This window comes from Phocoena sinus, chromosome 17 (assembly GCF_008692025.1).
Source record: "Phocoena sinus isolate mPhoSin1 chromosome 17, mPhoSin1.pri, whole genome shotgun sequence".
Lineage (NCBI taxonomy): Eukaryota > Metazoa > Chordata > Mammalia > Artiodactyla > Phocoenidae > Phocoena > Phocoena sinus.
In genome coordinates, this window is record NC_045779.1 from 34,419,618 (window position 1) to 34,445,601 (window position 25,984).

The 25,984-nt window shown below is 36.1% G+C and overlaps 1 protein-coding gene across 1 annotated transcript in view; it reads left to right on the forward strand.

Annotated features, from left to right (window-relative positions):
• The window catches only part of NECAB1 (N-terminal EF-hand calcium binding protein 1), a 300,474-nt gene that overhangs the window by 224,874 nt on the left and 49,616 nt on the right, over positions 1 to 25,984 (forward strand). The window contains exons 7-8 of the mRNA XM_032609361.1: positions 4,422 to 4,543; positions 15,459 to 15,535. Coding sequence (XP_032465252.1) covers positions 4,422 to 4,543; positions 15,459 to 15,535 — 199 coding nt within the window. The remainder of the gene's footprint in view (positions 1 to 4,421; positions 4,544 to 15,458; positions 15,536 to 25,984) is intronic.

A 25,984-nucleotide genomic window follows, 5' to 3' on the forward strand; every position in this document is an offset into this window, starting at 1 on the left:
TAATGTAGTGTATCACATAGATTGTTTTGATATTGAATTATCCTTACATACCTGGGATAAATACCACTTGATCATGGTGTATGAGTCTTTTGTTGAATTTAGTTTGCTAATACATTGTGAAGGATTTTTGCTTCTATGTTCATCAGTGATATTGGCCTGTAATTTTCTTTTTTCAAGATGCCTTTGGCTGGTTTTGGTATCATGGTGATGCTGGCTTCATAGAATGAGTTCAGAAGGTTAACTTCCTCTGCAAATCTTTAGAATAGTTTGAGAAGGATTGGTGTTGATTCTTCTTTAAGTGTTTGCTAGAATTCACCTGTGAAGCCATGTGGTCCTAGACTTTTGTTATTTGGGAGGTTTTTGGGTTTTTTTGATTGCTGATTTAATTTTATTACTGGTAATTTGTCTGTTTATATTTTCTATTTTTTCCGATTCATACTTGGGAGACTGTATGTTTCTAGGAATTTGTCCATTTCTTTTAGGTTTCCCAATTTGTTGGCAAGTATTTGTTCTAGTAATCTCTTAGTGGTCCTTTGTGTTTCAGTGATGTTAGTTGTAGCTTCCCCCCCTTTTTTTTCTTCTGATTTTATTGGTTTTATTGATTTGGGCCCTCCTTTTTTTCTTGATGAGTCTGGATTAAGGTTTATCAATTTTGTTTATCTTTTCAAAGAACCAGCTCTTACAAGTTCCTTAGTATTATTGTATTACTGTCAATTTCTCCTTTTATGTTTGTTAATATTTGCTGTATGTATTTAATTGCTCCTATGTTGGGTGTGTATACATTTACATTTGCTATATCTTTTTATTTAATTGATTGTTTTATCATTATGTAATGTCCTTCTTTGTCTCTTTTTTACAATCTTTGTTTAAAGTCTATTTTGTCTGATGTAAGTACTGCTAACCCAACTATCTTTTCATTTCCATTTGCATGGAATACTTTTTCCATCCCTTCACTTTCAGCATCTGTATCTTTAGATAAGAAGTGAGTCTCTTGTAGACAGCATATACAAGTCTTGTTTTTGTTTTTTTTTTTAATCTATTAGGCCACTCTCTGTGCTTTCATTAGAGGATTTAGTTCATTTACATTTAAAGTAATTATTCATAGATATGTACTTATTGCCATTTTGTCAATTGTTTGGGGGTTTTGTATAGTTCTTTTTAGTAACTTAGCTCTTTCGCTATTTTCCCTTTTTATTTGATGACTATTTTAATGCTATGTTTGGATTCCTTTCTTTATTGTGTGTATATATCTCTTTATAGATTTTTGGTTTGTAGTTCCCATGGCATTTATATATAATAACCTATATATATCTGTGATTATTTAAACGTGCTGATCTCTTAAGTTGAAACACATTCTAACAACAATGCATTTTTACTCCCCCTGCCACATTTAATGTTTTTGACTTCATATTTTATATACTTTTCTTTTGTAAATCTCTTAACTACTTATTGTGGTTATAAATGATTTTACTACTTTTGTCCTATAACCTTATTACTAGCTGTATAAGTGGTTGATCTACCACCTTTACTGCATATTTTCCTTTACCAATGAGATTTTCTTTTTATAATTTTCATATTTCTAGTTGTGGTATTTCCTTTTTCACTTAGAAAAGTCCCTTTAACATTTGTTGTAAAGCTAGATTAGTGATGCTGAACTCTTAGGTTTTGCTTGTCTGTAAAACTCTATCTCTCCTTCAAATATGAATAATAGCATCGCCGGGTAGAGTCTTCTTGATTGTAAGTTTTTTCTTTCATCACTTTAAATGTATCTGACCACTTGCTTGTGGCCTGAAAAGTTTCTGCTGAAAAGTCAGCTGATAGTCTTATGGGAGTTCCCTTGTGTATAACTAGTTGCTTTTCTCTGGCTGCTTTTAAGATTCTCTTTTTATCTACAATCTTTTGCCATTTAAATTACAGTTTGTCTTGGTGTGGATCTCTTTGAGCTCATTTTGTTTGGGATCCTCTATTCTTACTAGACTTGGATGTCTGTTGTTTTTTCTCAGATTATAGAAGTTTTTAGCCTTTATTTCTTCAAGTAAGTTTTCTTCCTCTGTTTCTCTTTTCCTTCTGGGCCCTCTGTAATGGTAATGTTAGTTACCTTGATGTTGTCCCAGAGGTCTCTTAAACTATTTTCATTTTCTAAAATTATTTTTCCTTTTTTCTGTTCAGCCTTGGTGATTTCCACTACTCTGTCTTCCAGGCACTGATCCATTTCCTCCTGTATCATCTACTCTACTCTTGATTCCCTCCATGTATTTCTATTTAAGTTATTGTATTCTTCAGCTGTGTTTAGTTTTTTTATCTAACTGAAATTTCTCACTGTGTGCATCCATTCTTCTCCTGAGTTTGTTGAGCCTCTTTATGATTATTAGCTTGAACTCTTTTTTGGGTAGTTTGCTTATCTCCACTTTGCTTAGTTCTTCTTCTGGGGTCTTATCTTGTTCCTTCGTTTGGAATATATTCCTCTGTCACCTCATTTTGCCAAATTCTTTGTTTTATTTCTATGTATTAGGTAGGTCAGTTATGTTTCCTGATCTTGAGGAAGTGGACTTCTATAGGAGACATCATATTGGGCCTGGCAAAACACTTCCCTCTGTTCACCAGAACTATATACTCTAGGCATACCCACTATGTGGGCTGCATGGGCCCTTCTGTTATAGTGGGACCAATTACTATGGGTGTACTGGCAGGTGGGGCTTTTCTCTGGCCCAGTTGGCTACTAGACCCAGCTTCATAGTAGCTGATGGGCAGGGCCAGGTCCCAGTGTGGCTAGCTGCATGGTCTGGGGAGTCCCAGGGCTGGTGCCAGTTCACTGTTGGGCAGCATTTGGGCTTCAGGGCAGATAGCTGTGTGGTCCAAGGTACCTGGGACTGGGACAGGCCAGGTCCTGCGGCAGATGGTGGGAAGAGCTGGGTCTCTTGTGGCTGGCTGCTGGGTTTGTGGTTCCCAGGATGGATGCCAGTTTGCTAAAGTACAGGTAAACCCCCAGCACTAATATGCGAGAGGGAGGATTCCAAAATGGTGCTTGCCAGCACCAGTGTCCTTGTGGTAGAGCAGGTTCCTAAAAAAGGTTGCTACCACTCTCTGTGTCCCCAGGGAGAGTTGCAGTTACCTCCTGCCTCTCTGGGAAGCTCTCCAAGATCAGCTGGAGAGCTTGGGTATGACCCAGGATTCTTTTAAATTGCTCTTTCACTGTGGATCTCAGATTGTGTGAGATTTTGTTTGTACCCTTTAAGAATGGAGTCTCTGTTGCCTACAGCCCTCCAGGTCTCCTGTATGCAAGCACCACTGGCCCTCAAAGCCAGATGTTCTGGGGGCTCATCTTTCCAGTAAAGAACCCCAGGCTTGGGAGCTCAATGTGGTAGTTGGACCCCTTGCTTCTTGGCAAGAACCTCTGCAATTGTGGTTTTCTTTCTCTTTGTGGGTTGCCTACCTAGGGGTGTGGATCTTGACTATACTGCATCTCCATTTGTCCCACCCATCTTATTGTGGTTCCTTTAGTGGTGGAAAATCTTTTCTTTTAGTCTTCAGATTGTTGCTGTCAATAGTGGCTCTGTAAATTGTTGTAAGTTTGTTGTGCCCATGGGAGGAGGTGAGCTCAGAGTCTCCCTACTTTACCATCTTGGTCACACCTCCCCAAGAGATAGTATTGTTATATATAGATAAACACAAATAAACACTTGTTGAAAAGTGTTGTCTTTGTATAAGGAGAATGAGGGCACAATATGGTGAAGGGGAGAACCTGTTTGTAGAAAAAGGTTTATAGAATTATTTGACTTTTTAACTATATGGATATTTAGCTTTGATTTAAACAGTTAAGTTAAAAACTGAATAAAAGGAAAAACAAACTCCATAGGTGTTCTCAGACTAAACAAAATACTGTGGAAGTGTACAAATAAGCATTCTTTCCATTGATAATTTGGGCAATAAAAGAAACTAGTTTTTCTTAAATTACAAATCAAGGTATGATGTTTTACTCAAACTTTTAAATTACAAGAATAAATAAAGCCCAATGTATTTTCTTTTTTTTTCTGCTTAATAACTTTAAAAATAATTTATTGAAGTATAGTTGATTTACAATGTGTTGGTTTCAGGTGTACAGCAAAATGATTCAGTTTTATATATATATATTTTTATTTTCTTTCTCAGATTCTTTTCCTTTATAGGTTATTACAAAATATTGAGTTTAGTGAGAGGAGGTGAGCTCAAGGTCCTTCTACTCTGCCATGTTCCCCCCTCTTTTCCTTAGTTTCACTTATAATGTCAAATTACCAGCTATCTCTAGACCATGTTGCCAAGCCATAGTTCTCATAAGTTTTCATTTCACTACACTAGAAAATATTTGTGTCTGATCTTTGAAGATGTGGTTAAATCTGAGGTTTAATATTAACTGAGGTTAAATATTGTCTTTGTTGTTCAAGACAAGGGCCAACCAAACCAGAAGTCCTGTCGATTCAATGGCCTGGAAAACGATCAAGTCGTCGAGTCCAGAGACACAAAAGCTTCTCCCCCAACAGCCCTCAGTTTAATGTCTATGGTGCAGGTAATGAAACTTTGTCATTTTTCTTGAAGTTGACTCAATTGTATCTTCATATTGACTTGTTTAAAAAGGACCAAAAGGCAGCTAAAACAATAATAATGGAATGCTTTTCTTACACCGAACAAGTTTGTCTGAAACCAAAGTGGTAAAGAGTCTAAGATATTAAGAACTAAGGTAGTGATCCTAATCATCAGTTCTGTCAGAATCCTAGCCGTTGTACTTGGACAGTACACAGAGACATGTTGGGTAGGGAAGAAAGTGACTCAATCACCTAATATGTGAAAGACTTAAGACCTATAGAAATCATCATCATCTCCAAGCAAAGAGGTGCCCTTTAGTCTGCACCCTAATCCCAGATTCCCAAGCCTGGTTAAGCATACTCTAAATTCATTTTAGGAAAAGGTTATTGCTTCCTTTCATAACAGGACTAAATTTATAGTGGCTTTTGAAGTGCATAATGTAGTATATGATTTATGAGACTGAGACCTCAATAATATTCATTAGGTCATCATATTTTAACCATGTAATTTATATTAATTACTTTAAAATACTTTGAAATATAAAAACTTATGTTGTTAAGTAGAGTAATTTTTATAAAGTATGAATATATATGCATATGTATGTATATATGTATCTGTATGTACCTGCACATATCACTTGAACATGTCATTTTAACATAAATTAATATTTAAATATCTACCATTTCAGAAAATCAATGTATAGATATAGTCTGTATTTACACAGATTGTACTTGAAAGATTTCAAAGTGCTTTCTTGAACACTGTCTTATTTTATCCTAACACCTTATAAGATAGATGTTAGTATCTCCATCTCCCCAGAAAGTAAAGCTATTTGTCTAGGGGTAATGGATCATTAGTCATTTTTTACAGTGAAACAACCTCAAAATCTCAGTGATTACAACTGGAAATATTTGGTTCTTTTCTCTCATGGGTCTATGTTTGACTGTGATTTGAGTGATCTCAGCTGGATGTGGCTCCAGCTTGTAGGTTGGATTCAGCTCTACTCCTCATGTAGCTTCTTAGGATCAGGGACTACTTGGGGTAATATCTTCTCCTGGTCAGTATCAAAAGTACAGGAAAAATCATGAAGCTCATTTAGAACCATTGTAGGAGTGGCCACGATGGTGGAATAGGAAGACACTGAGCTCACCTTCTCCCATGGTCACATCAGAATTACAACTATTTACAGAGCAACTATTGATGAGAAAGACAAGAAGACTAGCAGAAAAGATATTCTGCAACTAGATACATTAAAAGGAATCACAACAAGATGGGTAGGAGGGGCAGGGAAGTGGTATGGTCAAGATCCATATACCTAAGAGGGTGACCCACAAATGAAATGATAATTACAATCACAGAGCTTCTCCACAAGTGAGCAAGGGGTTCAAGCCCCACATCAGGGTCTACAGCTTGGGGTTATGTACCAGGAAATCAAACCCCCAGACATTTGACTTTGAAGGCGAGGAGGGTTCACCTTGGGGAGAGCCAGAAGGCTGTAGGATATAGAGACTCCACTCTTAAAATGTGCACAAAAATTCTCACATGCTCTGGGATACAGGTAAGAAGTAGTGACTTGAAAAGAGAATGGGTCAGACCTACCTGCTGATCTTGGAGAGCTTCCTGGAGAGGCAGGAAGAAACTGTAACTCATCCTGGGGACATAGACACTGGTGGCAGCTATTTTGGGGAGCTCATTCTACCACAAGGACGCTGATGATGGCAGGCACCACTTTGGAATCCTTCTTCTAGCTAATTAGTGCTGAGACCTGTCCCTGCCCACCAGCTTGTGAGCACTAGAACTAAGACGCCTCAAGACAAGCAGCTAGTCAGGTGGGAACACAGTCTCACCCACCAGCAAGCTGGTTGACTTAAGAATCCCTGAGTCCACAGTGGCTCCAGGACCCAACCCTATTCACCAGAGGGCTCAGGACCTGGCCACACCCACCAAAGCACTGGCACTAGCCTCAAGAAATCACAGGGCCCCACAGTCTGCCATCAGGACCCAACCTCATCCACAGTGGGTTGACACCAAATCTGGGAAACCCCCCCACCAGGGGTCTGCAGCCAGAGACCCTGAGACATAGTTCTACTGACCAATGGGCTGGCACTAGCCCTAGGACTAGCCTCACCCACCATTGAGCAGGCACCAGCCCCAGAATCCCCTGGGACTTAGGCCCACCCACCAACAAGCCTACACATCAACTCTGGTACCCTCAGGACCCAGGATTCAGAGACCCTGGAACCCGGGTCTGCCCACCAGTGAGCTGGAATTAGGATTGGTATGCTCAAGGCCTCATTACAGCCCACTAGTAAGCTGACTCCAACCCTTTAGGCCTCGGCTCTGAGACACCAGCTCTGAGACACCTTGAACCCCTCAGCCAGCTGCCCTGGGATCCAGCCCCACTCACGAGCAGGCTGACACCAGCTTTGGGACACCCTGGACCCTGCAGCAAGCCATGTCTGGAACTTGTCTCATACACGAGTAGGGCAAGACTAGATCTGGCACCTGTGACCCTACAGCCACCCACCCCAGCACCAAGATCCACCTGCCACTGGTCCAGCACTAGCCCCAGGAATCCCAGGACACTGTGGCAGCCATGTCATGACCAGTCCTTGCCCACAAGTAGTTGGCATCCTCTGCCCATGGCAAGGCCTGGCAATCAACCAGACAGGGGCTAGCCACACCAACCAGATCAGCCACAGTAGTCAGTCAGCCAAAATGGAAGGACCCACACAACACAAAAATGGGGCACTCCTAAAGCATGTAGCTCTGGTGACCATAGAGGAGTGCACCACAGGTACACATAGGACATCTTCTACAAAAGGACTCCTCTTCAAAGTCAGGAAATGTAACAAACCTACCAAATACTTAGAAATAAAAACAGCAAATTGGGCAAAATGAGGTGATAGAGGAATTAGTCCCAAATGAAGGACCAAGATAAAACTCCAGAAGAAGAACTAAGTGAAGTGGAGGTTAGTGATGTATCTGATAAAGAGTTCAAGTTAATTATCATAGAGATGTTCAAAGAACCTGAGAGAAGAGTTTGGATAAACAAAACAGAGGGAAATGTCAGAAGTCAGAAGTTTTTACAAAGAGATAGAAAATGTAAAGAAGAACCAAACAGAGATGAAGTATACAAAACTGAAATTAAAAATGCACTAGAAGGAATTAAAAATGCACTAGAAGGAATCAACAATAAATTGGATACTACAGAGGAACAAATCAGCAAGCTGGAAGATAGAGTAGTGAAATCACTCAAGCTGAATGGAAGAAAGGAAAAAAAAGAAATAGAACTATTTATGAGACCACTGGGACTACATCAAGTGTACTAATATTTGCATTATAGGGGTCCCAGAAGACAATAGAGAGAGAGAAAGAGAAAGAGGCAGAGAACATAGTTGAACACAGTACTGACACCTTCCCTAATTTGGGAAAGGAAACAGTAATTCAGGTCCAGGAATGACTGAAAGTTCCAAACAGGTTCAACCCAAAGTGACACACTGAGAAGCATTATAATAAAATGGCAAAAATTAAAGATGAAGAGACAATATTAAAAGCAATAAGGGAAAAGCAACAAATTACATATAAGGGAACTCCCATAGGCTCTCAGCTTACTTATCAGCAGAAACTCTGCAGGCCAGGAAAAGTGACATGATACATTTAAAGTGATGAAAGGGAAAACCTGTAAACAAGAATACTCTATACAGCAAAGCTTTCATTCAGATTTGAAGAAGAGATCAAAAGTTTTACAACAAGAAAAAGCTAAAAGACAGCATCACCACCAAGCCAGCTTCACAAGAAATGTTAAAGGGACTTTTCTAAGCAGAAAAGAAAAAGCCACAACTAGAAATATGAAAATTATGAAAGGAAAAATCTCATTAGTAAAGGGAAATATATAGTAAGATAAATCAACCACATATAAAGCTAGTAGAAAGGTTAATGGATAAAAGTAGTAAAATCATCTATATCCACAATAGTTAGGGGATATAAAAAACAAAAATGTAAAATATGATGTCAAAAACATTAAATGCGGGCATTGGAGTAAAAATGCAGAGTTGTTAAAATGGGTTTGAACTTAAAAGATTAACAACTTTTAATAGTCACGGATATATATATATATATATATATATATATATATATATATCCGTGACTATTTAAAGTCACCTATATATATATATCAATATATCAGTATATATATATATATATATATATATGTATATAAAAACTCATGGAAACCACAAGCCAAAAATCTACAATGGATGTACACACAAAAAAAGAGAAAGGAATACAAACATAACATTAAAGATCAAATCACAAGGGAAGTCATCAAATCATAAGGGAAGGGAGCAAAAAAAAAAGAAGTAAGGAACAAAAAAGAACTTTAAAAATCCCAAAACAATTGACAAAATGGCAATAAGTACACACCAATTGATAATCTCTTTAAATGTCAATAACTAAGTGCTCCAATCAAAAGGCATAGAATGGCTGCTTGGAAACCAAAACAAGATCCATATGTATGCTGCCTATAAGAGACTCACTTCAGATCTAAAGACACAGACAGACTGAAAATGAGGGGATGGAAAAAAGATATTCCATGCAAAAGAAAATGCAAAAAAACCTAGGGTAGCAATACTTATATTAGACAAAGTATGCTTCAAAACAAAGACTGTAAAAAGAGAAAAAGAACATTACATAATGATCAAGGGATCAATCCCAGAAGAAGATATAACAAAAGTAAATATATATAAACCCAACGTAGGACACCTAAATATGTAAAGCAAATATTAACAGACATAAAGGGAGAAATTGATGATAATACAATAATACTAGGGGATGACTTAAACACCCTATTTACATCAATGGACAGATTATCCAAACAGAAAATCAATAAGGAAACACTGACCTTAAACAACACCTTAGACAAGATGGATTTAACAGATGTATATATGGGACATTCAATCCAAAAGCAGCAGATTACACATTCTTTTCAAGGGCACATGGAACATTCTCCAGGATAGATCACATGCTAGGCCACAAAATAAGTCTCAGTAAATTTAGGAAGACTGAAATAATATTAAGAAACTTTTCAACCACAATGCTATGAGACTAGAAATCAAGAAAAAAAAGTACAAATAAACACAAACACGTAGAGGCTAAAGAATATGCCTATAAAAAACCAATGGGTTGCTGGAAAAATCAAAGAAGAAATCAAAAAATAAATGGAGACAAATTAAAATGGAAACACAATGATCAAAAATCTATGGGATGCAGCAGCAGCAGGTCTAAGAGGAAGTTTATAGCAATACAAGCTTACCTGAGGGAACAAGAAAAATCTCACATAAATAACCTTACCTTACACCCAAAGGACTAGGAAAGGAAGAAAAGACAAAACCTGAATTTAGTAGAAGAAAAGAAATCATAAAGATCAGAGAGGAAATAAATAAAACTGAGACTTAAAAACAGTAAAAAAAAAAAAAAAAAACAACAACAAAAACAAAAGACCAATGAAAGCAAGAGCAGGTTCTTTGAAAAGATAAACAAAATTGATAAACCTTTAGCCAGACTCATCAAGGAAAAAAGAGAGGACCCAAATCATTAAAATCAGAAATAAAACAGAAGTTATAACCAACACCAGAGAAATACAAAGGATCATAAGAGGCTACCATGAACAATTATATGCCAATAAAATGGACAATGTAGAAGAAATGAACATATTCAGAAGAAACAGAAAATATGAACAGACCAAATACCAGGAATGAAATTGAGAAAGTAATAAAACATCCCCCAAGAAACAAAAGTCCAGGAGCAGTTATCCTCACAGATGAATTCTACCAAATATTTAGAAAAGAGTTACCACCTATTCTTCTCAAGATATTCCAAAAAATTGCAGAGGAAGGGACACTTCCAAACTCATTCTGTGAGGCCAGCATCACCCTGACACCAAAACCTGAAAAGATATCACACACAAAAAGAAAATTTCAGGCCAATATGAAGATAAATGTAAAAATCCTCAATAAAGTGTTAGCAAACAAATTGAGCAATACATGAAAGGAATCATGAGCCATGATCAAGTAATATATTTATCCCAAGGATGCAAGGATGCTTCAATATCTGCAAAACAATCTATGTCATACATTATATTAAGAAACTGAAGAATAAAATTCATATAATCATCTCAATAACTGCAGAAAAGTTTTTGACAAAATTCAACATCCATTTATGATAAAAACTCTCCAGAAAGTGGGTATAGAGGGAACATTTCTCAACAAAACAAAGGCCATATATGACAACCCACATCATACTCAAAACAAAGGCCATATATGACAACCCACATCATACTCAATGGGGAGAAGCTGAAAGCATTTCCTCTAAGATCAGGAGCAAGACAAGGATGCCCACTCTCACGACTTCTCTTTAACGTAGTATTGGAAGTCCTAGTCACAGAAATCAGACTAAAAAAGGAATGCATACTGAAAAGGAAGAAGTAAAACTGTCAATATTTGAAGATGGTATGACACTATACATAAGAAATCCTAAAGACACCACCAAAAAGCTACCAGAACTCAACAATGAATTTGGTAAGGTTTCAGGTTACAAAACGAGTATACAGAAATCTGTTGCATTGCTATACACTAAAAATATAGTATCAGAATAGAAATTATGAAAACAATTCCCTTTATGGTTCCATCAAAAAAAGTAAAATGCCTAGGAATAAATCTAACTAAGTAGGTACAAGACCTGTGCTTCAAAAACTGACAAAAGTAATTGAAGATGAGACAAACAGATGGATAGACATTTCTCCAAAAAAGATATACAGATTGCCAACAAACACATGAAAGGATGCTCAACATCACTAATCATTGGATAAATGCAAATCAAAACCACAATGAGGTATCACCTCACACCAGTAAGAATGTCCATCGTCAAAAATCTACAAACAATCAATGCTGGAAAGGGTGTGGAGAAGAGGGAACCTTCTTGTACTGTTGGTGGGAATGTAAACTGATAAAGCCACTATGGAAAACAGTATGGAGGTTCTTTAACAAACTAAAAATAGAACTACCATACGACCCAGCAATCCCACTACTGGGCATATACCCTGAGAAAACCATAATTCAAAAAGAGTCATGTATCGCAATGTTCACTGCAGGACTATATACAATAACCAGGACATGGAAGCAACCTAAGTGTCCATTGACAGATGAATGGATAAAGAAGATGTGGCACATATATACAATGGAATATTACTCAGCCATAAAAAGAAACGAAATTGAGTTATTTGTAGTGAGGTGGATGGACCTAGAGTCTGTCATACAGAGTGAAGTATGTCAGAAAGAGAAAAAAAAATACCATATGATAACACATATATATGGAATCTAAAGAAAAAAAATGGTTCTGAAGAACCTAAGTGCAGGGCAGGAATAAAGACACAGACATAGAGAATGGACTTGAGGACATGGGGAGAGGGAAGTATAAGCTGGGACGAAGTGAGAGAGTGTCACGGACATACATACACTACCAAATGTAAAATAGATAGCTAGTGGGAAGCAGCCACATAGCACAGGGAGAACAGCTTCTTTCTGACCACCTAGAGGAGTGGGATAGGGAGGGTGGGAGGGAGATGCAAGAGGGAGGAGAGGGAGGAGATATGGGGACATAGAATATGTATAGCTGATTCACTTTGTTATAAAGCAGAAACTAACACACCATTGTAAAGCAATTATACTCCAATAAAGATGTTAAAAGAAAGAAAGATATAGAATGTTCATGGATTAGAAGAATTAATATTGTTAAGATGACCATATTATCCAAGGCAATCTACAGACTCAGTAAAATCCCTATCAAAATATCACTGACATTTTCCACAGAGCTAGAACAAATAATTCTAAAAGGGCAAGGAAACACAAAAGACCCCAAATAGCCAAAACTATCTTGAGAAAGAAGAACAAAGCCAGAGGTATCACACTCCCTGATTTCAAACTATGCTACAAATCTACAGTAATCAAAACAGTATGGTACTGGCACAAACCCACACACATAGATTAATGGAACAGAATAGAGAGCCCAGAAATGAACACACACTTTTATGGGCAAATAATCTTGTCTACAACAAAATATGCAAAAGTATACAGTGGGGAAAATACAGCTTCTTCAATAAATGGTGTTGGAAAAACTGAACAGTTACATGCAAAAGTATTAAACCAGACTACTCTCTCACACCATGCAAAAAATAAATTTAAAGTGGATTAAAAACTTAAATGTAAGACCGGAAACCATGAGACTTCTGGAGGAAAACACAGGCAGTGTACTCTTTGACATTAGTCTTAATAATTATCTCTCCTCAGGTAAGGGAAACAAAAGCAAATATAAACAAATGGGACTACATCAAACTAAAAATCTTTTGCACTGTGAAGAAAGTTATCACAAAATCAAAAGTCCATCTACTAACTGGGAGAAAATATTTGCAAATGATGTATCTGATAGCAGGTTAAGTATACAAAATATACAAAGAACTCATAAAGCTCAACATAAAACTCAAAAAAAAACCCCAAATAACCAGATTGAAAAATAGGCAGAAACTCTGAATAGACATTTTTCCAAAGACGGCATGCACATGAAAAAAATGTTCAATATCACTAATCATCAGGGAAATGTAAATCAAAACTGTAATGAGATATCACCTCACACCTTTCAGAGTGGCTATTGTCAAAAAAAGTCCACAAATAACAAATGTTGGCAAGGATGTGGAGAAGAGGGAACTCTAGTACACCATTAGTGGAAATGTAAATTGGTGCAGCCACTATGGAAAACAGCATGCAGTTTCTTCAAGAAACTAAAAATAAAACTACCAAATGATCCAACAATTTCACTTCTGGGATTATGTCTGAAGAAAATGAAAACACTAATTCAAAAAGGTACATTCAATATTCATAGAAGCATTATTTACAATAGCCAAGATATGGAAGTAAACTAAGTGTCCATCAACAGATGAATGGATAAAGAAGAATGTGAGATATATATATATATATATATATACACACACACATATGTATGTATACAATGGAGTATGAGCCAGTCATGAAAAAGAATGAAATATTGCCATTTGCAACAACATGGATGGACCTGGAGTGAAATAAGTCAGAAAGAGAAAGACAAATACTAAATATTATCACTTGTATGTGGAATATAAAAAATTAAACATGGGATATATGTTTATGTATAGCTGATTCACTTTGTTATACAGCAGAAACTAACACACCATTTAAAAGCAATTATACTCCAATAAAGATGTTTAAAAAAAATTAAACCATAGATTGTTCTTTCCATTTTTGTCATTTAGAAAACAGTATTAAGCCCAAAATATCCTTCTATGGGACTTTGTTGTGATAGCTGCCTTAAATTCTTTTAGGAGCAACCTAGAATGGAAAGATGTTAACTACTCTGCAAATTAAAATATAAACATAAACTTTGTTTACATATTTATAATATTTTATTGTAAAAGCACTCATTTTTAGTAGCCACTTCTTTGTGGCAATGCTACTGCTTCTTTTTGCATCATAATTTATTTGGTGGGCTTTGAGAGGAGCTTCACTGAAGATGGCAGGTGGAAAAGTGAATTCTAATGTAAAGTACTACCCCCTTATAATTTAGGTCTTATCTTCCTAACATTCAAAGCTAAAACAAGGCTTTATAGTCTTAAATTCAATCACATTCTTCTATCAGGAAATATCAAAAAGTATTACTTCAGCAAATGTCTGTGAAAATATTTTGAGCAAGCTGCCATAAGGATACACAAGGATACCAGGATGTTTGTGCAGGGGCTCACACCACAACTTACTCCTTCTTGCCTTTGCATAATAATATATATAACAGCAACAATAATAGCAGCAGCACTTACATAATGTTTATCCTGCTGTTAGATAGAGATGTGTGTGTGTATACACAGACATATTAAAAATACTAGGGGGCTTCCCTGGTGGAAGTGGTTGAGAGTCCGCCTGCCGATGCAGTGGACCCGGGTTCGTGCCCCAGTCTGGGAAGATCCCACATGCCGCGGAGCGGCTGGGCCTATGAGCCATGGCCGCTGAGCCTGCGCGTCCGGAGCCTGTGCTCCGCAACGGGGAGCCCACAGCAGTGAGGGGCCCGCATACCGCAAAATAAATAAATAAAATAAAAAAATAAAAATACTACATACGTAGTACATGTACGTTTGTGTGTGTATATATGCACATATGTATGTATGCATATGTGTATATATACACAATCCTCACAGTGAGGCTTGTGATATTATTATGCCCATTTAAAAATAAGAAAAGTGAGACCAGAGATGTTAAGTAATTTGACCAAAATCAGCGGGCTCCAGAGCTTGTACTCTTCACTGCTATGCCATGAACATAGTGTCCACTCAGGTTAGTCCCTAGGGAAGGAGATACCAGCTACCTTGCTCTTATACTTCTTTTTGATTAATAATTTATCCCTTGCTGTGTTCATGGCTATGATTTCCCTGGCTCCTGCCACTGCCCCAGAAGTAAGTTTAGAATTGTTTCTTGGTGCTTTCCTTTTTCTAAAAGAAAAATCAGCTACATTATGTGGTGTTAAAAATGGCTCAGCAGGATCTGTTCTTTTGAATATCAAAGGCCGGTGTAGGCAACAACATAAAAAAAATAAACATAAAAATGAACCCACTGGGATACATGGATCTATGGAAATTAATAACTTAGAAAGAACTCATGTGAATCTATCTATATACATAAATATAAATATATATATATTTAAATGTGGTGATTAGCCAGTGACACTGTGTTCTTCCTTCAGGGTAAAAGAAAAGCTCTGAGACACCAAAGCATTCCTGCTCTGTCTAGAGTTTAATATATTGCCCTCATGGTTTTCCCCTCAAGGCTTATTAGAAGAAGATAACCAGTGGATGACCCAGATAAACAGACTCCAGAAATTAATTGATAGACTGGAAAAGAAGGTGAGTGCTTCCTTTTCTTTCTTCTCCCTCTTAGTTTTCAGTAGATTATGACTCATTATTCCTTATTCCCCCAATATTCATGTCTGCCTGGATAGACTAGCAACCAGGATCTCCGTTATACTGCTTGATAGTTATTTGGGATTTTTGTTAAAGCAAATATAATGTTAATTCTCATTCCCCCCATGCCAATCCCTAATTATAGTTAAAATAGTATATAGGGTTTAAAGTTAAATAAATCTACTGCATTGTCTGACTTTTAGGTTATCAATCATGTAAGGTAGCAGTGTGCTTGAATGATGCAAATGGCAGCTCTTGGGAATGACCTGGTTGATGCCTTGGGAATGTTTCAAAGTGATTCAGGGAAATGGCTGTGTGGTACACTAAAAGATGATATTGTACACTCAACTTCTAGAAATTAGCATCTTAACTGATGATTTTTAGCATGAAAACTACCAAGTTAGCAAGCAAGTTAAGATATGATGAAGAGTTCTTCAGAACTATATTTTATGTTTCCAGTTATTGTATTTTTATTGACTAATTCAATTAGCACCAAGTAGTCCTGATATTATAATTATATTCCTCTTAAGCAGCTTTAATGGAAGAGGCTGCTTTTGTTAATCAGTAAGAATATGTGTTTTCTGTGCATGCCAAGCACGAAGGAAGGAACCTTTATGCTTGCGAGAGAGTTTCTGACTTTGAAGAACCCAGAGTCTACCCGTAAAAATATTCTATATTCATTAAATGAGTTAACAGATTTTTAAAAGTATGCAGTTGCACAAAACCAAGCTCATTGTTAATGCTCAGTAAATACTTAATGACTGACTGAGACATGCCAAAGGAATGGAGCATATACTAAAATTTACAGTTGCTAACCTGACGGAATGATCACTGCAAGCTGGGAAGGACCGCTTGTGTCAGGAAGGGCTTAAGGGGCCTTTAGAAATGATGACAATTAGGAATTTTGAGTGCAAGTAACAGAAATTACCTCTTTAATAAAAAAGAAATCTCTAGAAGGAAATGGGAGTGTTCACGAATCAACAGACAGTCTAGAGATCTAGACTTAGGAAGTCAATAGACAAGATAAGTCTAGAGATGTAGGTAAGCAAGAAATACTCACCAGTCTCTCAGGTTGTCTCCACTGTAATAGATGAGTTTCAACAATTTCCAGTCTATGGACATTCTGCTCAAGATTCCACTTTCCAGGAGGGAGAGTCTGGTTTGTCTTGTTATGGTTGCATGCAGGTCTCTTAGATAAGGAAGGAGAGAAAACCTTGGTTAACAGTCAAGTATTAAAATGAGATGAGATCATTCACTGAAGGAAATTGTATTGTCACTAAAATCAGAATAAATGTTAGTCAGCTAACAAACTAATAAGTATTTGCTATGGGAAAATAACTTTTTAGTAAACAGAGAGCAGTTGGAGAGGGCATTCAGGTAAGGTGATGGCATGAGCAAAGATTAAGTAGACCAACCTGGTTAGAGTCTTCCATTTAGGGACATAGTAACAAATAAAATTATATGAAAGGATGGGGCTGAATTATGGATGGCCTTAAATAACAGACTAAGGAATTTGGACTTGATCTTGGAGACAACAGGAGGCATTTATTATTTTTCAACAGATAAGTGACATAATAAAAAAGATCCTTTAGATAGAAAATTGGACAGCAAGAATATGAAATGGATTCAAACAAGAAGATTCAAAGTCAGAGCTACCAAAGCCAGCTATAACAGTGACATTAAAGGGCAGGCTGTATACCTGAGCCCACTGGGATCAAGTATAGTAAAAGATGGGCCTGGACTAAGTGACTAAAAAGAAAATGGCAGATTTGAAAGACTTGAGGTGAAATTAACAGGACCGTTGAATGGGTATGATGGGTAAAAGGGTAGTTTCAAATAGGAGTCTGAGGATTTGAGCCCAAGTGTCTGAGACAATTATACCACTAACAGACAAGGGAGAGACAGTGAGAGATAATTGGTGAGGTGAGGTGAGGAGGTGAACTGGTTTATTAAATTTCAAGATATAATAGGACATCTAAGTAGAAATATCCAGTTAGATTAGTATTTAAGAAACCAGGACAACAGATTGAGATCTTGAGAGCCATCTCCCAGAGGTGAAACCTCATGTCCTAAGGATGGGTAAGGTCTCTGAAATGGAGATTCTATACAAAGAAGAACCACGTCTAGAGGAAACAACTTTGGAGAGTTCCAGTCCCTCTGCCACCACATCACTGTTCACTAAATTTAAATTGACCACTTATGGGGACAAATAACATAAACTAAGAGTTTGCTGCAAGTCAACTTTCCTCCTTTCTAATTTCATTAATTGATGTGTGAATTGAGATTAAAATGCTTGATAATAAAAATAGTGGCCATACAAATTAGTTTTCCAATGGTGGAAGTCTTGGAAATGCAGGACCCTATTTAAAAAACAAACCTTGTTAAAACATAAAGATTCAGTTGTTAAATAAGTTTGGATTCATTTAAAGAATACAAGTACCTCTTTTTAAAATGGTTTGGAAGTCCTTGGCAAAGCTGTCTTTCTTCTGGTGTCATAAATGTATGTCATTCTTTTTAAAGGGGTAGCTCAAACTCAGGTCATGGCTTTTTTTCCAACTTAAAATCAAAGTATTGTCATGTCTCCTTCTTTTCTAGGCTTTTTTCTCCCTTCATTCCTATGAAAGCATTTCATTATGAGAACAGTGGCTGAGAGGTTTGCTGAAAGTACAATGTGATGGTCTTAAACATGGGGCTCCAGCTGTGTGGGGCTCAGCATGATCTGTCTTAATGAAAGGAGAAGCAGTGCAAGTTGGATTTTTTTCTACAACTTGTTCTGTACTATGCTGAATTAGGTTTTTAGAGGAAAAACATCCAATTGACAAACAGAAGCTAAGTGCATATTATATTTTACTGATGGCTGTTTTGTCTTCTCAGTTGTTAGCACTAGGTTTGATCTCCACATTAAAAAGGAATGTACTTAGAGTGGAAGCCATACTGTCTTTTCTCACCACTAAGTATCTATGATAAATCTTTCCTGCACTGTAAACCAAGCCCAATACCATTTATGTGGGGGAAAAATAACCTTTGAAATTTCTACAAGTCTCTTCAGACATTCCTTTTTTCCACTTCAGCCTCTCTGAGTATTTATGGGATATATTGAGATTATATCTCATGTTTTGCTTGAACTCTGCAGAAACCAGTGTTCAATGCTTAAACAAAACAACAACAAAGTCCGTTTAATCTTCATGAAGTCTTAAGTATACCATCAGATCACAGTATATCCATATTTAAAGGGATATAATTAAGGATGTCACACTCATACAACTTGCTTTAAGTTTTTTACCTTAGATTAAAGAAAGTAGAACTGAAAAGTGTGCCTGCGTTGTTATTAGGGAAACAGCAGTCAAAGAGATCACTATTGTTACAGTTTCTATATGCAGAGTACTTTTAAAGATTCAATTCACATCTATATGCATTATATGTTTGTCTTCACAGAAGAGCTAGGATTTAAATGGGCATTCATTCAGCCACTTGTTTATTCAACTAACATTTATTGAGTACCCACTTTATGCAAGGTACTATTCTGACAGTGAGAATATAGCAGTGATCAAAACAGGTAAGGTCCTTGGTCTCTGGAGAGACAGACAAACCCCAAGTAAACAAATTCATGAAATGAAGTAATTTCGGATAGTGTAAAGTACTATGAAGAAAATGTAGGACAATGTGATGAAGATGGAGGGTTGGATACTTAAAGTGAGTAGTCTGAGAAGGTCACTTTAAGGATGTGATATTTAAGTTGAAGTTAGAAAAATAAGGAAGAGCCAACTAGAGGAAAACCTAGGGGTAGAGAATATAAGGCAGTGGAAATAGTAAAAGTGAATTGCAGAGAAGTTAAATAACTTGCATAAAGTTCACCCACAAAAGAACTGCATAGCTAGAGCTATGTAGCTCTGTTATTAACAGGCTTATACTATTTCAGGCAGTCTGGATTTCTATAACTTTCTATTTATTTCTTATCTATTTGAAGGAATTATTGTGCATAATCCTCACTTGTTTTCCAGTTTTGAGAAATAATTGACATACATCACTATTTAAATTTAAAGCATACAGCATGATGGCTTTATTTACATATAAGGTGAAATAATTACCACAATACGTTCGTTAACATCCATCTTCTCATACAGGTACAATAAAAAGGAAAGGAAGAAAAACAGAAGGGAAAAATATTTATCTTCTTAGGATTTACTCTTTTAACTTTCCTACATGCCATACAGCAGTGTTAATTATAGTCATCATGTTGTAACATTACATCGTTAATACTTATTTATCTTATAACTGGAAGAAGTTTGTACCTTTTTTTTTTTTTTTTTTTTTTTAGTTTGTACCTTTTGACTATCTTCATCCTATTCCCCTCCTCCCACTCTCTCCCTCTGGTAACCAAAAATCTGCTCTCTTTTTCTATGAGTTTGGGGTTTTTGTTTTTATTTTTTTTAGATTCCACATATAAATTATATCATACAGTACAGTATTTGTCTTTCTCTGTCTTATTTCTCTTAGCATAATATCTTCAAGGCTCATCCCTGTGGTCACAAATGGTAGGATTTCCTTGTTTTTTGTGGCTGAATAATATTCCATTATATATGTATGTATATATATATATATATATATATATATATCTCACATGTTCTTTATCCATTCACCCATCGATGGACAATTAGGTTGTTTCCATGTCTTGGCTTCTATAAATAATGCTGGTATGAACATAGGGGTGCAGATATCTTTTCGACGTAGTGTTTTCATTACCTTTGAATATACTTCAGAAATGGAATTGCTAGATCATATGGTAGCTCAGTATTTAATTTTTTGAGGAACGTGAGAAAGCCATACTGCTTTCCATAGTGGATGCACCAATTTACAATCTACCAACAATGCACAAGCATTCCCTTTTTCCACATTCTTGCCATCACGTTATCTCTTGTTTTTTTTGTGATGGTCATTCTAATAGACATGAGTGATATCTCAGTGTGGTTTTACTTTGCTTTTCCTTAATGAGTAGTGATGTTGATCATCTTTTCATGTACATGTTGACCTTTCATATATCTTCTTTGGAGAAATGTCTATTCAGGTCCTTTGCTCATTTTTTTTTTTTTTTTTGCTATTGAATTATATGAGTTATTTATGTATTTTGAATGTTAACCCTTATCAGATATATGGTTTTCAAATATTTTGTTCCCATTCTAAAGTTTGTCTTTTCACTTTATTGATTTATTTTCCTTGTTGTTGTTGTTTACTGTGCAGAAGCTTTTTAGTTTGATGTATCCCACTTGTTTATTTTTTATTTATTTGTTTGTGCTTCAGGTGACATATCCAAAAATCATTACCAAGAATCATGTCAGGGAGCTTTATTACTATGTTTTCTTCTAGGAGTTTCATGGTTTCAGGTCTTACATTTAAATCCTTAGTCCATTTTGAGTTAATTTTGTGAGTGGTGTAAGATATGGGTCCAATTTCATTCTTTTACATGTGAATATCCAATTATCCCAGAGTCATTTATTAAAAAGACTTTCTTTTCTCCACTGAGTATTCTTCCCTATTAAATATTAGTGGATTGTATATGCTTGGTTTTATTTCTGGGCTCTCAATTCTATTCCATCGGTCTTTTGTGTGTTATTATGCTAGTAGCATACTGTTTGACGGCTTTAGCTTTATAGTATAACTTGAAATCAGGAAGTATGATCTCTCCTGCTCTTTTCTTCTTTCTCAGCATTTCTTTGGCTATTCAGCGTTTTTTGTGGTTCATATAACTTTTAGGAGTGTTTTTTCTACCTCTGTAAAAGATGCCATTGGAATATGGATAGGGATTTTATTGAATCTATAGATGGCTTTTGGTAGTATTGATGTTTTAACAATATTAATTCTTCCAGTTCATGAATACAGAATACCCTTCTACTTATTTGTATTTTCTTTGATTTCTTTCATCAATGTCTTTCAGTCTTCACAGTAGAGAAATTTCACTTGCTTAGTTAAATGTATTCCTAAGTATTTTTTTATGCTGTTGTAAATAGGATTCATTTCTTTATTTTTTTTCAGAAAATTCACTGTAGGCATATAGAAATGCTACTGATTTTTGTATGTTAATTTCATATCTTGAAACTTTATTGAATTCCTTGACTAGATCTGACAGTTTTTTTTGTTACATCTTTAAGATTTTTGTTTATAAAACCAAGCCATCTGCAAATAGACATGGTTTTACTTCTTCATTTACTTTTATTTCTCTTTCTTGCCTGATTTCTCTAGGTAGGATTTCTAGTACTATTTTGAACAGGAGTGGTGAGAATAGACACACTTGTCTTATTCCTGATCCTTAGAGGAAAAGGTTTCACCCTTTCACCATTAGTATGATGTTGAGGAAGCTGTGGGCTTGTCATATATGACTTTTATTATGTTGAGATATGTTCCTTTTATGACTTTTTGTTAAGGGCTTTTATTATGAATTTATGTTAAATTTTATCAAATGATTTTTCTGTGTCTATTGAGATGATTGTATGATTTTTTTCTTTCTGTTAAGATGATGTATCACACTGATTTATTTGCATATGTTGAACCATCCTTGCATCCCAGGGATAAATCCCACTTGATCATGATAAATGATTCTTTTAATGTGCTACTGAATTTGGTTTGCTAGTATTTTATTGAAATTTTTGCATCTATAATTATCAGGGGTATTGACCTATAGCTGTCATTTCTACTAATGTCCTTTTCTGGTTTTAGTCTCACGATAATGCTGGCCTCATAAAATAAATTTGGGAGTACTCTCTCCTCTTCTATTTCTGGAAAAATTTGAGAAGCATTGGTGTTAATTCTTTAAATGTTTGGTAAAATTCACGAGTGAAGCCATCTGGTCCTGGACTTTTGTTTGTTGGGAGGTTTTTGATTACGGATTCAATCCCTTTACTAGTAAATGGTCTATTCAGATTTTATATTTCTTCCTAATTAAGTCTTGGTAAATGATATGTTTCTAAGAATTTTTCCATTTATTCTAGGTTGCCCAGTTTGTTAGCATATGGTTGGCTGTTATGATCCTTTGAATTCTGTGGTATCAGTTATAATGTCTGCTTTTTAAATTATAATTTTGTTGATTTGTGTCCTTTCTCTTTTTCCCTTGGTTAGTCTAGCTAAGGGTTTGTCAATTTTTCTTATCTTTTCAAAGAACCAACTCTTAGTTTGGATAATCTTTCCAATTGTTTTTCTGTTCTCTATTTCATTTATTTCTGTTCTAATCTTTATTATTTTCTTTCTTCTGTTAACTTTGTGCTCTGATCTTCTTTTTCTAGTTTTTGAAGCTGTAGAGTGAGGTTGTTTATTTGGGATCTTTCTTACTTCTTAAGTAGGTGTTTATTGCTATGAACCTCCCTCTTAGAACTGCTTTTGCTGCATCCCACAGGTTCTGGTGTGTTGCATTTTCACTTTTGTTTGTCTCAAAAATTTTATTTCCTCTTTAACTTCTTCTTTGATCCATTGGTTGTTTAAGACAGTGTTGTTTAATTTCCTTGTTTTCATGAATTTTTCAGTTTTCTTCTTCTTATTGATTCCTACTTTCATGCCATTGTGGTCACAAAAGATACTTGGTATGATTTTTTTTTTTTTTTTTTTTTTGTGGTATGCAGTTCTCTCACTGTTGTGGCCTCTCCCATTGCAGAGCACAGGCTCCGGATGCACATGCTCAGCGGCCATGGTTCATGGGCCCAGCTGCTCTGTGGCATGTGGGATCTTCCTGGACCGGGGCACGAACCCATGTTCCCTGCATCGGCAGGTGGACTCTCAACCACTGCGCCACCAGGGAAGCCCACTTGATATGATTTTAATCTTCTTTAATTGCTAAGACTTGATTTGTGGCCTAACATATGGTCCATTCTAGAATTTTGTTGTACACCTGAGAAAAATATATATTCTGCTATTGAGAGATAGAATATGAATATTAGGATCATTTAGTCTTTAATGTTGTTTGAATCTGTTGTTTTCTTACTGATTCTCTGTCTGCATGAAATGTCCATTGACAGATGAATGGATAAAGAAGATGTGGTACATATATACAATGGAATATTACTCAGCCATAAAAAAGGAACAAAATTGGGTCATTTGTAGAGATGTGGATGGAACTAGAGTCTGTCATACAGAGTGAAACAAGTCAGAAAGAGAAAAACAAACACTGTATATAAACACATATATGTGGAATCTAGAAAAATGATACAGATGAACCTATGTGCAGGGCAGAAATAGAGACACAGACATAGAGAACGGATGTGTGGGCATGGGGTGGGGGAAGGGGAGAGTGGGATGAATTAGGAGATTAGGATTGACATATATACACTACCATGTGTAAAATAGCTAGTGGGAACCAGCTGTATAGCACAGGGAGCTCAGCTCTTTGCTCTGTGGTGACCTAGATAGGTGGGACTGGGAGTGGAGGAGTGGGAGGGAGGTTCAAGAGAGAAGGCATGTATGAATACATATAGTTGATTCACCTCATTGTACAGCAGAAACTAATACAACATTGTATAGCAATTATACTCCAATAAAATAAATAAATAATTAAAATAAAAGTAGGGTAATAAAGCCCCCAACTAGTATTGTATTACTGTCTATTTCTCTTTTTAGCTCTGTCAGTTGGCTTTATATATTTAGGTACTCCAATGTTGGGTGCATAAATATTTACAGTTCTTATATCTTCTTGATATATTGATCTTTTTGTCATTATATAATGACACCCTTTGTCTTTATTCACCATTTTTCGTTTAAAGTCAATTTTGTCTAAGTATAGCTACCTCTGCTTTCTGTTGTTATTATTTGCTTGAAATGTCTCTTTCCATCCCTTAACTCTCAGTCTATATGTGCTTTTAAGGCTAAAGTAAGACTCCTGTAGGCAGCATATTATTAGATCTTGTTTTTTTTTTAATCCATTCAGCCATTCAATGTCTTTTCTTTTTTATCAGATTATAATCGCTTTACAGTGTTGTGTTAGTTTCTGCTGTACAATGAAGTGAGTCAGCTATATGTATACACATATCCCCTCCCCCATGGACCTGCCTCTCACCACCCCATCCCACCCATCTAGGTCATCATAGAGCAAAAACCTGAGCTCCCTGTGCTATAAAGCAGGTTCCCACTAGCTATCTATTTTACACATGGTAGAGTATATTTGTCAATCCTAATCTCCTAATTCATCCCACCTTCCCCTTTCCCCCCTTGGTGTCCATACATTTGTTCTCTACATCTGTGTCCCTATTTCTGCCTTGCAAACCAGTTTATCTATACCATTTTTCTAGAATCCACATATATGCATTAATATATGATATTTGTTTTTCCCTTTCTGACTTACTTCACTCTTTATGACAGATTCTAGATCCATCCATATCTCTACAAATGACCCAATTTCATTCCTTTTTATGGCTGAGTAATATGCCATTGTATATATGTACCACATCTTCTTTATCAATTCATCTGTTCTCCAAAGTGGCTGTATCCATTTACATTCCCACCAACAGTGCAAGAGGGTTCCCTTTTCTCCACACCATCTCCAACATTTATTGTTTGTAGATTTATTGATGATGGCCATTCTAACCAGTGAGAGGTGATACTTCACTATAATACTGATTTGCAGTTCTCTAATAATTAATGAGGTTGAGCATCTTTTCATGTGCCTCTTGGCCAACTGTATGTCTTCTTTGGCTAAATGTCTATTTAGGTCTTCTGCCCATTTTTTGATTGGGTTGTTTGGTTTTTTTATATCGAGCTCCATGAGCTGTTTGTATATTTTGGAGATTAATCCTTTGTCTGTTTTTTCATTTGCAAATATTTTCTCCCATTCTGAGGGTTGTCTTTTTGTCTTGTTTATTGTCTTTGCTGTGCAAAAGTTTTTAAGTTCAGTTAGGTCCCATTTGTTTATTTTTGTTTTTATTTTCATTACTCTAGGAGGTGGGTCAAAAAAGATCTTGCTGTGGTTTAAGTCAGAGTGTTTTTCCTATGTTTTCCTCTAAGAGTTTTATAGTGTCTGGTCTTATATTTAGGTCTTTCATCCATTATGAGTTTATTTTTGTGTATGGTATAAAGGACTGTTCTAACTTCATTCTTTTACATGTAGCTGTCCAGTTTTCCCACCCCCCACTTATTGAAGAGATTTTCTTTTCTCCATTGTATATTCTTGCCTCCTTTGTCACAGATTAGGTGACCATAGGTGCATTGATTTATCTCTGGGCTTTCTATCCTGTAGAAATGTATCTATATTTGAATTCATCTATATTTGAATGTCTGTGCCAGCACCATACTGTCTTGATTACTGTAGCTTTGTAGTATAGTCTGAAGTCAGGGAGCTGATTCCTCCAGCCCCGTTTTTTGTTCTCAAGATTGGTTTGGCTATTCAGGGTCTTTTGTGTTTCCATACAGGTTGTAAAA